This window comes from Priapulus caudatus, unplaced genomic scaffold (genome assembly GCF_000485595.1).
Source record: "Priapulus caudatus unplaced genomic scaffold, Priapulus_caudatus-5.0.1 Scaffold73, whole genome shotgun sequence".
Taxonomy (NCBI): Eukaryota; Metazoa; Priapulida; class Priapulimorpha; order Priapulimorphida; family Priapulidae; genus Priapulus; species Priapulus caudatus.
In genome coordinates, this window is record NW_014577134.1 from 607,963 (window position 1) to 623,078 (window position 15,116).

A 15,116-nucleotide genomic window follows, 5' to 3' on the forward strand; every position below is an offset into this window, starting at 1 on the left:
AAGTATTATGTTTATTTTTTATATGAGAGTATGTTTAGGAGTTAAGGGTATAGCGCGTTAGATTAGGTTAGGCCTAGGCGTTAGGCCGTTAGGGTTTCAGGCGCATAGGCGGTTAGGATTAGGAATACACTTCTGCTAATACAAGTCTGTGTACTACCTAGCCATACGACCCTCACGATAATAACACATCGTGTGTTATTATCTCCTACTTTGTTAGTATCAAGTATCTATCACGTATCATCGCCACGCGGCGGGCTTTACAAGCCTCGGCAAGTTTCATTAGCGCGAAGGTTTGCTGTTCATACGACGCCACAAATTCAAGCCTTACCATAATAAACGTTGTGCCTTACACACTGAGGCCCTGGCCGAAACACATAGTAGCGCATTACACGCCCGCGAATGCCCCTTACCCAACTAACGCTGAAAAGGCACTTATCCGTAGCAGTAGCAGTAGCAGTAGCAATAGTAGCATCAGCAGTAGCAGTAGCAGTAGCAGTAGCAATAGTAGCATCAGCAGTAGCAGTAGCAGCAGCAGCAGTAGCAGTAGCAGTAGTCATCATCATCATCATCATCATCGTCATCATCATCATCATCATCGTCATCATCATCATCATCATCATCAGCAGCAGCAGCAGCAGTAGCAGCAGCAGTAGCATCATCATCATCATCATCAGCAGCAGCAGCAGCAGCAGTAGCAGCCGCAGCAGCAGCAGTTGCAGTAGCATCCTCCGCGCGTACTTTCATTTTGCGCCTCAAAATTGAGCCCCGGCGCGGATGCGACAGCTGCTGGCAGCTGATATACTTCACTTTCTCTGATTTCTTTCAGCCGACACCGGCTGCTAACAACAGCTCACGGCGGATGGCGTGACAATGCGGGTTGCCTGGCAACGGGAGCGGGAGCCGAGTCATCAACGGTCACCTAATAACAGGACAATACTTACACGAGCTGATTGCTAGGGCACGCTCATCCGCCATCCCTCTCTCTCCCTCTCCCTATATATATATATATCAAGCGTAGATAATAACACATCTTACACACTTGTGTTAATCAACACACTTGTGTTATTATCTACTCTTGATATATATATTTTTTATTTATTTATTTATATATACTAAGTAGAAAAGTTTCACGAGGTTGCACGATATTCAGTTATAGTTAAAAAAAGAATAATCTGTCATTTAATTTTACACAAGCCCTTCCATTTTTATAGAATCTTCAGGTGCATAACTAGTTACAATTAAAACACATTGTGACATATATATAGATATGTATCACTCTCTATAATATCTCCCCCTCTCTGTCACTCTCTTGCGCGCTCTCTCGCTCCCCTTCTTCCTCCCTCTTCACGTGATATGTTGGTAAATCGAGACGCAGCAACCTCACGCCGCACCGCCGGCACCAATCATGCACTCCCAGTATATGTGTTACTCGCACAGCGGTTACTCGCGGGGACAACTGCTGACCCGCTAGTCGACGACACGGGCCGGCACCCGTTAGCGGCCCGCGTGCTCACACTCAGCCTTCACGAATTTTCTATGGTAATATTTGTAAAATGTTTGTTGCCATTTTTTTACATTAAAAGTAAGAACTAACGGGACTAAACGTATCGTCAAATTCTTATCTGATAAAATTGTTTCTCAACTAATTAAAAATCCAAAAAACCTGGACGATTTGATATTGTGTTCCTGACATTAAAGGCTCACAATGCGCATCCAAACGCTAATTTCTCCAGTACTAGACTAGCAAATACTTCGTGTCATGCATAATCACACTACCTTGTGACAAAATAAACTCTAGTTGCTCCCATTTCACTGCGCGTTTGCTTAAAACCCATAAGAAAGAGGTGAGAAAACTGCATTCTGGCGCAAACGCGACTGTTTGCCAAACAAAATAGCTCGAAGTGGTGACGTGACGTCACATGTTTTATCTTTGCTGCGCGCGTACCGCTGTACCGCAGCACCGCTGCACGTTGCTTGGGGATTGGGGAAACTGTCAAACAACATCGGAAATTTCAACAACATTGGAGGTATTTTCAAAATACTTTTATAAGACAACGCGCAGTGAATGGGAGAAACTAGAGTTTATTTTGCCATAAGGTAGTATGATTATGCATGACACGAAGTATTTGATAGTCTAAGTACTGGAGAAATTAGCGTTTAGATGCGCATTGTGAGCCTTTAATTGCTTGCTATGTTATTAGTCACGAGTGTATGTTCACATCGAACAATATAGTAAAATAAGAAGTATAATGCAGCATTTAACCATAACAAGTGGCCACAAGTGCGACAGGGCTCATCTGTGTCTGGTGTTCTGCTGATAAATTCATTTGTGCATAGCAAGATGTCTTATACATAAGTCTCTTTATTCTTGTTTGACTTTCGTAAGCCAATTGGAACAAATATATCAGCTACTTCGCCCCACCTAATCTCTATGCATTGCAGACACATGTGCATTGCAGGTTGGCAGCAACAATTAAGATTCGAAGCGTGCCACAGCCATGGCTGCCCCGTAGTTTTGCCTACCCACCCGAGGCATTCACTGTTCAGCCTTTCAGGGTGCTATAGACAGACTGCTTTAGAAAATAATATGATTAAGAGGCGTAAACCTTATTCAACAAACATTTGCTTGCAATTAAACTGTGCAACTGTAGCCTCACATTCACACAGGTATGAGCTCTAATAATAGCAAAAGCAGTTCAGTCCTTTGTTAACAGTCAACAAATCAATGTTTAACTCCTCTTGAGAGTCAAAGGTTATCCGACACTTACTCTTCGCATGTCAGCGAAAAGTACATTTCATGGTCCTTTCAATAAAGCCATAAAAATGGTAGTCACGCGCTGAAAAAAAAAGTTATTCAATCGCTCCGTCAGACATGTCCCAGAAATGTCTAAAATCTGCCCTGTGCCCATTGACCTTTTGACTGTGAGCGCTCAATTCGATTTTGGCACCGTGATGGCTTTTCCTACCATGATGCTATACACCGACTATCACGAGCCTAGGTCGAGCCGTTTAGATTTGTGCCGCAATTCTGCATTTCCTCCCTATACCTTAAGTTAAGGAGGAAATGTTCCCTCTTCTTTTACACCTCTTGACCTTTGACCTTTGACCCCCCAGCTTCGACATCCCAACTCGTTTCCGGATTCCCCCCCCCACACGTCCCGACTTTCGAATCCGTACGTCGAGCCGTTTACCACGTTACCGTTATCCACGGACGCACGCACGGACAATCATGCGATTCTACAATGAGCTAAAAAGTGAACAGAATTACTTATATTTTATGAAAAAGTGGAAATATATTTTTCATTTGTACTATTTACGGTGTCGTAATCACTTTCAGGCATGACGAGCAGATTCACATCTTAGCCCTATATTTATCCAGCGAGCTGCGCAGCACAGTAAGATTATGATCGCTGGCTATACGTACTAAATAGCGGCACGTATGTATGTATATGTATCTCACGATCGGCCGTAATCCAGTTACCTGCATGAAGATGATTCGCAATAACGCTAATTTGCATAAGAAGGCGCGTAAGAAGGCGTTATATATTCCCCTTCTGCCTACAGCTCTAGCATAATAGCCACCCCTCCACTGCGCCGCATCAGGGCTTCATGCTTGTTTATATGCGTTACATCTATATCCCAAAGAGTGTAGTGGAGGCTAGTGGAGCTATAGTGTAGGGACGTAGTTTGTAAGTTATAATTTATAGTAGAAATAATCAAGAAGACATATAGAATTTGTGTTCAATTAAAGAAATATATTGTTTACAAACATAACAGTCGCCATCTCGTCGTCCCGTCCTGTCCTGTCCCAACCGTCAGTTCTAACCGTCCCTTCAAATGCTTCTAAAGTCTTATATATCACTCTCTTATCCAATCACTGTCCAGTTCTACTCTACCCTAGCCAATCCCACACACTAATACTCTGCTATTCAAATGATTGCGCGCGAAAACCACATCTGACCCGCAGATGTGTAACGCATCCACTAGTCCCAACCTAGCTATTTCTCATCTGTATGCTAAACGCCGAACCCTGCTTCTATGTATACAACTAAATCTATCTACAATTACCAATGCAATGAACATGTGTAAAACACATGTTACAATAGCTGCGGCTGCCTGCTCGTCAGTGGAGGCTAGTGGAGCTATAGCTGCGGCTGCCTGCTCGTCAGTGGAGGCTAGTGGAGCTATAGCTGCGGCTGCCTGCTCGTCAGTGGAGGCTAGTGGAGCTATAGCTGCGGCCGCCTGCTCGTCAGTGGAGGCTAGTGGAGCTATAGCTGCGGCCGCCTGCTCGTCAGTGGAGGCTAGTGAGGCTATAGCTAGCGGCGCCTGCTCGTCCGTGGAGGCTAGTGGAGCTATAGCTGCGGCTGCCTGCCTCGTCAGTGCAGGCCTCGTAGAGCTATAGCTGGGCGCTGCGCCTGCTCGTCAGTGGAGGCTAGTGGAGCTATAGTTGCGGCCGCCTGCTCGTCAGTGGAGGCTAGTGAGCTATAGCTGCGGCGCCTGCTCGTCAGTGGAGGCTAGTAGAGCTATAGCTGCGGCTGCCTGCTCGTCAGTGGAGGCTAGTAGAGGCTATAGCTGCGGCTGCCTGCTCGTCAGTGGAGGCTAATGGAGCTATACGCGGCGCCTGCTCGTCAGTGAGGCTAGTGAGCTATAGCTACGGCTGCCGCTGCTCGTCAGTGGAGGCTAGTGGAACTATAGCTACGGCCGCCTGCTCGTCAGTGGCTAGTGAGCTATAGCTGCGGCGCCTGCTGCGTCAGTGGAGGCTAGTGGAGCTATAGCTGCGGCCGCCTGCTCGTCAGTGGAGGCTAGTGGAGCTATAGCTACGGCCGCCTGCTCGTCAGTGGAGGCTAGTGGAGCTATAGCTGCGGCTGCCTGCTCGTCAGTGGAGGCTAGTGAGGCTATGCTGCGGCCGCCTGCTCGTCAGTGGAGGCTAGTGGAGCTATAGCTGCGGCTGCCTGCTCGTCAGTGGAGGCTAGTAGAGCTATAGCTGCGCTGCCTGCTCGTCAGTGGAGGCTAATGGAGCTATAGCTGCGGCCGCCTGCTGCGTCAGTGGAGGCTAGTGGAGCTATAGCTACGGCCGCCTGCTCGTCAGTGGAGCTAGTGGAACTATAGCTACGGCCGCCTGCTCGTCAGTGGAGGCTAGTGGAGCTATAGCTGCGGCCGCCTGCTCGTCAGTGAGGCCAGTGGAGCTATAGCTGCGGGCGCCTGCTCGTCAGTGGAGGCTAGTGGAGGCTATAGCTACGGCGCCTGCTCGTCAGTGGAGGCTAGTGGAGCCTATAGCTGCGGCCGCCTGCTCGTCAGTGGAGGCTAGTAGAGCTATAGCTGCGGCTGCCTGCTCGTCAGTGGAGGCTAGTGGAGGCTATATGCTGCGGCCGCCTGCTCGTCAGTGGAGGCTAGTGGAGCTATAGCTACGGCTGCCTGCTCGTCAGTGGAGGCTAGTGGAGCTATAGCTACGGCCGCCTGCTCGTCAGTGGAGGCTAGTGGAGCTATAGCTACGGCTGCCTGCCTGCGTCAGTGGAGGCTAGTGGAGCTATAGCTGCGGCCGCCTGCTCGTCAGTGGAGGCTAGTGGAGCCTAGCTGCGGCTGCCTGCTCGTCAGTGGAGGCTAGTGGAGCTATTAGCTGCGGCCGCCTGCTCGTCAAGTGGAGGCTAGTGGAGCTATAGCTGCGGCCGCCTGCTCGTCAGTGGAGGCTAGTGGAGCTATAGCTGGCGGCCGCCTGCTCGTCAGTGGAGGCTAGTGAGGCTATAGCTGCGGCGCCTGCTCGTCAGGTGGATGCTAGTAGAGCTATAGCTGCGGCTGCCTGCTCGTCAGTGGAGGCTAGAGGAGCTATAGCTGCGGCGCCTGCTCGTCAGTGGAGGCTAGTGGAGGCTATAGCTACGGGCGCCTGCTCGTCAGTGGAGGCTAGTGGAGGCTATAGCTACGGCTGCCTGCTCGTCAGTGGAGGCTAGTGGAGCTATAGGCTGCGGCCGCCTGCTCGTCAGTGGAGGCTAGTGGAGCTATAGCTGCGGCCGCCTGCTCGTCAGTGAGGCTAATGAGCTATAGCTGCGGCTGCCTGCTCGTCAGTGGAGGGCTAATGGAGCTATAGCTGCGCTGCCTGCTCGTCAGTGGAGGCTAGTGGAGCTATAGCTGCGGCTGCCTGCGCGTCAGTGGAGGCTAGAGGAGCTATAGCTGCGGCCGCCTCTGCTCGTCAGTGAGGCTAGTGAGAGCTATAAGCTACGGGCCGCCTGCTCGTCAGTGAGGCTAGAGGAGCTATAGCTGCGGCCGCCTGCTCGTCAGTGGAGGCTAGTGGAGCTATAGCTACGGCCGCCTGCTCGTCAGTGGAGGCTAGTGGAGCTATAGCTACGGCCGCCTGCTCGTCAGTGGAGGCTAGTGGAGCTATAGCTGCGGCCCTGCTCGTCAGTGGAGGCTTAGTAAGAGCTATAAGCTGCGGCTGGCCTGCTCGTCAGTGGAGGCTAAGAGGAGCTATAGCTGCGGCCGCTGCTCGTCAGTGGAGGCTAGTGGAGTCTATAGCTACGGCCGCCTGCTCGTCAGTGGAGGCTAGTGAGCTATAGCTGACCTGCCTGCTCGTCAGTGAGGCTAGTGGAGGCTATACGCTGCGGCCGCCTGCTCGTCAGGTGGAGGCTAGTGGAAGCCTTAGCTGCGGCTGCCTGCTCGTCAGTGAGGCTAGTGGAGCTATAGCTGCGGCCGCCTGCTCGTCAGTGGAGGCTAGTGGAGCTATAGCTGCGGCCGCCTGCTCGTCAGTGGAGGCTAGTGGAGGCTATAGCTGGCGCCGCCTGCTCGTCAGTGGAGGCTAGTGGAGCTATAGCGCGGCCTGCCTGCTCGTCAGTGGAGGCCTAGTAGAGCTATAGCTGCGGCCGCCTGCTTCGTCAGTGGAGGCTTAGTGGAGCTATAGCTACGGCCGCCTGCTGCGTCAGTGAGGCTAGTGGAGCTATAGCTGCGGCTGCCTGCTCGTCAGTGGAGGCTAGTGGGCTATAGCTGCGGCCGCCTGCTCGTCAGTGGAGGCAGTGGAGCTATAGCTGCGGCTGCCTGCTCGTCAGTGGAGGCTAGTGGAGCTATAGCTGCGGCTGCCTGCTCGTCAGTGGAGGCTAAGTGGAGCTATAGCTGCGGCGGCGCTGCTCGTCAGTGGAGGCTAGTGGAGCTATAGCTGCGGCTGCCTGCTCGTCAGTGGAGCTAGTGGAGCTATAGCTGCGGCTGCCTGCTCGTCAGTGGAGGCTAGTGGAGCTATAGCTGGGCGCGCTGCTCGTCAGTGGAGGCTAGTGGAGCTATAGCTGCGGCTCCCTGCTCGTCAGTGGAGGCTAGTGGAGCTATAGCTGCGGCCGCCTGCTCGTCAGTGGAAGCTAGTGGAGCTATAGGCTGCGGCGCCTGCTCGTCATGGAAGCTAGTGGAGCTATAGCTACGGCCGCCCCTCGTGCTTGCGGACGTTCGCTGAGCTGCGCGACATAGCTGAATAACGTCGCGTGCAACACAGGCGCAGCCACTGCCGCTGCCGCCGCCGCTGCTGCCTCCTCCCCACGCGATGTTTGCAGTAAATTACCACTTGCGGGCTTTACCCGTTTCAAAAGCCGGCATATCTCCGCCCGAGATCGAGTTGTCTTCCACCCGCGCGCACGCCCGCGAGAGGCCGTCGCTGTTGTAACAACCGGGGTTGATTTGTCGCGCGGGGACAATTTCGTACGTGCTGCAAATTCGCCGATGTTATGAGCGCAGTGCTGCTGGCTTCACGACATGCGTCGGGTGGTTTTTGAATGGCCGCAGCAGCCGGAAGGCAATCTGGAGGATGCGAATGCATAAGCGGCGCAATTACATTGCGGCGCTATACTCCTCAGGTCTCCGCGGATGTCCTGCTAGTATTGACGTCGGCCAATTATTTATGTCTGGCATCTAGCGACGTCCTGCTATTATTGATGTTCCGAAAAGCGTATTAAGCATACTTAATACGCTGTTGCTATTATTGATATCGCATTACTATGCAACGTTCTGCTTGCGTCTATGACAAATACGACATACGCATATACGCTCTCCTATGACACTATTTGTCATAGGAAGATTCTTCCTATGACAGATATTGGCGAGTCAATTTCGTTCTGCTTTACAGCTGAAATTCACTGCTTGCATTCATAATAGCGCTCCTAAACTCCTATGATGCGCACAACACATACAACAATATTTGTCATAGGAAGAATCTTCCTATGACAAATAGTGTCATCGGAGACCGTATATGCGTATGTCGTATTTGTCATAGATGCTAGCAGAACAGGCTATATTTATATCACACTAATATATTGGCTTGTTACTTGTTAATATTATCAAGAGCGTATTAAGCATACTTAATACGCTGTTGCTATTATTGATATCGCATTGCCATCGATGCTTTGCCTTAACATAATCCATCCTAGTTCAGTTCTCTATGTTATTGGGTATAGCATGAGAGGCGTGGTCTGTCACTGTCATGCACGGGCCGGTCCACAGAGCAGAACCTCCATTAGTATTGGTAACGCCGAATACGTATGCGAATCATTACATCACCAAGACGCTCCTTATGGGTGCTCTTGGTATCATGTGTCAATTTTTACTGACACGTTTCCATACCGGTAACGTCAAAATTATTACCATTAACAATACCTGTCACTAGCCACACGGGGTGACATGGAACACATTACGTTTGACGTGCGAGAGGCAAACCAGGCAAATGTTGATTCGTATGTGTTAAGTGTTAGTTAATTAGGCATCAGCAGTAGATGACAGCTTCATGTTAACGAAGGACGTTAGTGTGTCGCCTGCACACGTAATGCAACATTTCATATACGTCTACAAGTGAATCAACATCTGCTACACCCCATCGAGATATTCAGGTTCACACACGTGCATACATACGTATATATATGTGCTCATTTTAGACGCGACAACCACACCGCAGCGAATTTTCAGTGCAGGGGCATTGAAAAAATATTCTCGGACCCCCCCCCCCATCCACACACGATCCGCATCAGAAAGAAAAGAGAAGCCTATTGGATCCACAATCTAAACACCATCCAACCATACGGATTCAACCTACGGGTCGAAATACCGGGATGGATAGAAGCCTCTCACAATAACCCTGCCAGCATGGAATCAACGTGAGGCTATCCCTAGCCAGACGACCCCACGGGCGAGCGAGCAGTTCGTATTCTACTTTTAACTACACTTATATATATATATATATATATAAACAGGTTTACTGTATAGCGTTTACAGAAGACATCTACCGTATTACATACATCATGTTGTAATTCGTACTCATTAAATATGTCTATAACGGAAACCCTATATATAAAGCATCACTACACGACACCCAATGCTTGAATAGCTCAATACCGGAATACAACAGCCCTTATACACCAACAACGTCACTGCATTCATGAGAACATGAATCTGAACTGAATCATGAACCTGCAAAGGTAATTAGCTTTGCACCGGCTTACCACCCACACATGCCTCGAATCTTACATGCAGTATCACGAATGCTATCTGCCATTCAGCCGCTGCCGCGTCTACCACCCACCTGTTGAACTTCATCTTGAAGCTTCGCACCACGTGCATGGAGGTCCACGCCTCCCTGATGCGACCACCGAGGTCGCCCAACTCCACGGCTTCATCGTCACCGCCGGCGTCGGCGTTGTCGTCGTCCGTCGCCTCGCTGTCCGACGACGACTCGTGTTGCGCGAACTTACGCGCGAAGTAGCCGATGTTCACGGCGCCGATGCTGAACTGCGGCAGGTCCGAGTCGCTCTTAGAACTGAACATCGCGACCGACCTGACGAGACCACCTGAGATGATGACTACGTGTGACAATGAACGGAGTATCTATGTCTCACGAGACGAAGTGCAGTGTTAATTACGGCATTCGCAAGTTAATACGACCTCAGCCATCAGCGGCGCTCGTACTAGTCTGTGCGCGCGACCCCGGCGTTCGGTGGTGGTGGGGGTCAGGTTTTTTCGTATTTGTTTCACCGCTGGTCACTCACGTCAGCCTCCCAAGCGCGGCATCTATTGTCGAGACGGCCGTTAGAGTAGAGGTAAGTCGTCGACCGCAACACAGCGCGCAGCACAGCGACGGATGTATGTGTACGTGGCAGGAGGCAACGCTCGACCAGCAGGTGCGAGTCGATGCATCAACCCTAGCCTGCGGTTTGTCGGTGCGGCAGTGACAGCTATCACAGCTGCTTTAGCAACGAAACACACGCGAGATAACGCGCGGATAATACACGCGCGCGTCTGTCGGAGTGCACACCGCCGCCATACGAGCGGCCACCACCTGTGCACGAATACGCTCAGGTTACACGCTAACCCGACCAGGCTGTGTGACTAACGTCAATACAACGGTATTCTAACCCTAGCAAGACCGTTTCTTGGAACTAGGTACACGCTACACCGTTAGCTTCAAGCGGCGCTGCTATGCTGAGCGGTGATATCGAGTGCGTACTGTGTGCTACCTGCACGAGCGGCTAACTATACCTTCATAAACAACGTAACGTTACGACGTTTCAAGAAAGATGATCGCACGCTATCACTCTCGCCCTCTCCGCCGCACTCACCACTGCTCCCTCACGCGTGCGAGCGAGGGCAGTCTCGCGCAGATTCCGCTCCCCGCTTGCGCTGCGTCGCTAGCGGATTCATGTCGCGCAGGTGCTTACCATGACATCGGCAGCAGCTGCCACTCGTCGCCGAAATGCTAGCTGCGGACTGCTGCTGCTCAGGGTTGAGATTACGACGACAACTCCTCCGCGTCGCGTCGGCCGCTGTACGGCGCCGTGGATGTCACACAGCGGTGCGTGGCAACCAGCCAACAGAGCGCGCGCGCGTCACCGTACGCTGCATGCTGCGCGACCGCGAGTCCGTCCATATACAGCTCGACACGGTAAAGCGACAGCCGAGTGCGAGCACAGGCTCGGCCCAAGCCTAGTTTAGCACCCCGGATTAGTTTAGCACCCCGGATTAGTTTAGCACATAGGCGAAAGCACATTTGCGGGGTCCCAAACTATCCTTGATCCACAAGCTCTCCCTTCTCTACTCAGCAACATACGTCGTCGATATGTCGCTGATTACAGCACGGCACGCTAGCTAACTGCGTGGTAGTGTGGCGTCTCGTGATAACATCATTACCGACGCGATCCAACAAGTGGCTGTCATGGCGGCGCTATGCTGGTTACACCTTGATCATATCGGCCCGCTAGTCGTTGACGACTGTGTTATGTGCTCGCCCGCGGCTGTTTCCATCCGGCCGCGATCGAGTCGCCGCCAGCATCAGGTGAGTCATGGCCATGCCATTGTATAGAAGAGACGTGCGCAATAGCAGCGAGTAGCTGCGAATGCTAATTCAGCGCCGATTTATGACGATATCGCACTAGCTCCCCCTCTCTTTCTCTCTCTCCCCTCTCTCTCCTTCTTTCTTTTGTTCTCTCTCTCTCTCCCTCCCCCTCTCTCTCTCTCTCTCTCTCTCTCTCTCTCTCTCTTTCCCCCTCTCTCCTTCTTCCTTTCTTTCTCTTTCTCTCTGTTTCTACCTCACCCGCATACAGTCCTAGCTTGCTCTAATACGATAACACAAATGTCAACCGGTGTGACCCGAGTGCTGGACACTTCACTGCGTTGTGAAAATCAGAGAATCCGCCTGCTACCACTTTTATAGATGCTCCACCAGCCACTGCCGCTTCTCTCAATACTTCATCAGCCACTACAGTTCTATCAATGCGTCCTTCACTAGCTACCTACCGACCGATAGCGATCGACGGGTGGTTAAAACTTCGACAACACCATCGAGCTGCGAAGTGAAATAACATGCTCTGGACGCCTGCTGCTGCCCCTGCTGCTGCTGCTGCTGTTGTTGTTGCTGCTGCTGCTGTTGCTGTTGCTGTTACTGCTATTAGTACTGTTGCTGTTGTCGCTGCCGTTGTTGTTGTTCCGTTGCTGCTGCTGCTGCTGCTGCTGCTAATGTTGTTGCTACCGCTGTTGCTGCTGCCCACTGTTACGTAGGCTACGGTTTCACTAATGCATTTAAAAATCTGAAAACATCGCAGACGACGCACGGCAGTACGACGTTAGAACACGTCGGAACACGGCCGATACAGGCTAAACAAGCTAAAGTCCCCACACGGCTGTGCGACGTTAGAACACGTCGGGAGCGGGGCTCGGCGACTATATAGCACTAACCACAGCGAGTAACACGGCCGATACAGGCTAAACAAGCTAAAGTCCCCACACGGCTGTGCGACGCGCAGATACCAACAATGTATCGGCTCGTTCAAACTCGTTCATCATTATCATTACACGCATTAATTCTAGAGAGGACGAGAGGGAGAGAGAGAGAGATAGAAAGAGAGACCGACAGACAAACAGACAGACAGATAGATAACAGATAGACAGACAGACAGACAGACAGACAGACAGATAGACACGCACGCACGCACGCACGCACGCACGCACCCACGCAGCACGGCAGCACGCGCACGCACGCACACACGCACACGCACACGCACACCGCCACACGCACACGCACAGACGCACACGCACACGGCACACGCACACACACTAACACACACACACAAGAGCGAAAGAGAGAGAAAAAGAGAGCGAGAGAAAGGGAGAGAGAGAGAGAGGGGGAGAGAGAGAGAGAGAGAGAGAGAGAGAGAGAGAGAGAGAGAGAAAAGAAGAGAAGGGGACGCGAACAATACTATATTACTTCCCTCGCGGGTCGCTTTGGCCTTTACCTGTCTGAGCAGAATTAGCGTCGCAACCAGGCCGGCTTTTAGAAAATGCGAATTCAATCCCACAGGGATATTTCGATGCGGCTCGCAACGATTCGCGAGCAACAACCTCTGAGTTTCGACCCACACAGACGTCCTTCACATTAGCGGTTCGTATACGTTCAGCTGCAAATACTTTCAAATTGAAAACAAAATCGGCTAAAACGATGCGGCACGTTTTAAGCTACAAATCAATAGTAAAACAGCAAAGGAGACAGCACTGAACAAAGGTTTAGTTCTGGTTGTAATATACTACGCGACTTTCGCGACAAGGGTTTTCTGAGTTGCGATTTATAAATCGTAGCTAACTCCGTACGAGTTCATATTGGATCTCCTTGCGTTTGACGTTTCCTACTCCATAATAATCTTCTCCTACCTGCCGCTACCGCCGCCATGGATGCATAGAGAAACCAGTGTCTCTCCAAGCCTTTATACGCAGCACCGAAAATTAGCGCACGTGTGGAGAGGATGAATTCTGAACATGCTCTTTATTTAGAGACGAAAGAAGTCATTGATGCTACAGACGTCACCATTCAGCTATCTTTTTTTCTTTAGTAATTGCCTCCGATGTTCGGTGACCTGGCGAGAGGAACTGTCGAGAAGCTGAGGCACTCTAATTTACCGGTTGCCATCTTTGTCATCATTTTTATCAGTGGCCTTTGCTCGTGTAACAAAAAATCTCGTGTTCAGTGCTACAGACGCGTTTAATACGTAGAGAGTGAAAAGGAGGGGGCGGGGGGTCAGGCAAACTATTGTTAGTTCAGGATGTCGGTTTGAACTCGAGTTAAACTAATTTGAAAGGTTAGGCGTTCATGCGTGCGCGTGTGTGCGCGTGCGTGTGCACGTGTGTGCTCTGCACCACCAGAATAGTTACGAATAACTCACATTCTATTGCGAATTGAGACACCAATTTCATTTCAAGAGTCCAAATTATGAATGGACTGCTATTTGACCTCCGGCAAGAGAGATAGCCCAAATCTACTTTACTTTAGAAATTTGAGGTTTTGTTGTTAAATGATTAGCAAGGCGCACGTCAGCCATTTATAGCCGCAGGTTTCACGTGCTCATGAGCTGGCACCAGGGAGCGCCAGCAGCGACATTAACAGTATTACTCTTCGCAGCATACCGGCTAATTCTGAATTGGTTGATATTTGACGAATACTGATCAATGTTGCCAAAGTGCTGCACGAACCTGTCTCACACAGCAAAGTAGAGCATCGAGTAAGCTTGTTTATGATCTGAACAATTATAAACACATCAAAGTCTGTTATTAAAACATCAACATCAAAATAATTATATCTCATTTTGTGGGCTTCACCACACAAATAGTATGGCAGCGCCTCCGAAGGTTTGTACATATTATCCATTAAATCGTTGGTTGTCTGCGTAGCAGGGTATACATACACCTTCCATCGCAAACATCTCTAATCTACATTGAGATTTGGCAATAAAGGCCAAATTTCCCCGCCCATGTAGAGGGTGGGTGTTCACCCTAGGGGAATGTACGCCATGCTACACTGGCGTACATCAATTAACGGCCATCATAACACTCATGTCATAACACAAGTTGATAACACAAGCATCCGGCAGGATAACATAAATTATCCTGCTATCTGCTGTGCATTGCCGTAGCAGTGTATATAGCTCTAGTATGGGCAACAGTATTTTAGTTAAATGCTCTCATATATTTTTTGGGGGGAAATGGTAGGTGTGGTTCGTTCTGTGGTAGGGTTAGGTGTGTAAAGCAAACATTAAATCACAAAAATGAACAAAACTTTAGCTTCTGAAGCTGTTACATTTGGATTGTTTACTCCTGGTACTAGGCATACACTTGCTGTCAGTCGCAGTCGGGCTATTTTAGGTTGCGCAGTGCGAGCAAAAAGGAAGAAACCACAATTAGCACTGATACATGATATATGCAAGCGCGACCACAATTGTGAGAGAGTCACGTGGACTATTGCTGGATTTGCAGTCATCTCAAGAATGATTTATAATTTGAAAAAAATCTGGAAATCCGCGAATCCACAGAAGATTCTCCTGCCTGTATTCTTCCACCAAAAAGTGCGTAGTTACTTTTAATCGTCTGCCAGCAAAATTGTTTATCACGAAAAAAGTGGCAAAGCGTTCCTTTCTACTTCTTGGGTACGATGAGTATAGCTACTGAGAGAATAACCTACGCAACTATGTTATTAGCAAAAATCTTTAAAGTCATTGCGTGCACTCGCACGCACGCACGCACGCACGCACGCACGCACCCCCCCCACACACACACAAATGCACACCCACATCTGCGCGCGCGCACGCACGCACGCACGCTCGCAAGCACGCGCGCGCGCGCAC

The 15,116-nt window shown here is 50.4% G+C and overlaps 1 protein-coding gene across 8 annotated transcripts in view; it reads right to left on the minus strand.

Annotated features, from left to right (window-relative positions):
- The window catches only part of LOC106821438 (ecotropic viral integration site 5 ortholog-like), a 74,125-nt gene that overhangs the window by 37,513 nt on the left and 21,496 nt on the right, over positions 1-15,116 (minus strand). For 2 of the 8 annotated variants that reach the window (XM_014826234.1, XM_014826233.1), the window contains exon 1: positions 9,539-10,600. The exons of 5 other annotated variants lie outside the window; for them this stretch is intronic. In XM_014826234.1, the coding sequence (XP_014681720.1) occupies positions 9,539-9,780 (242 nt within the window). In that variant the 5' untranslated portion in view covers positions 9,781-10,600. Of the gene's footprint in view, positions 1-9,538; positions 10,601-10,670; positions 10,694-15,116 lie in introns of those variants that run through there. One more of the 8 variants, XM_014826242.1, reaches the window with a different exon arrangement.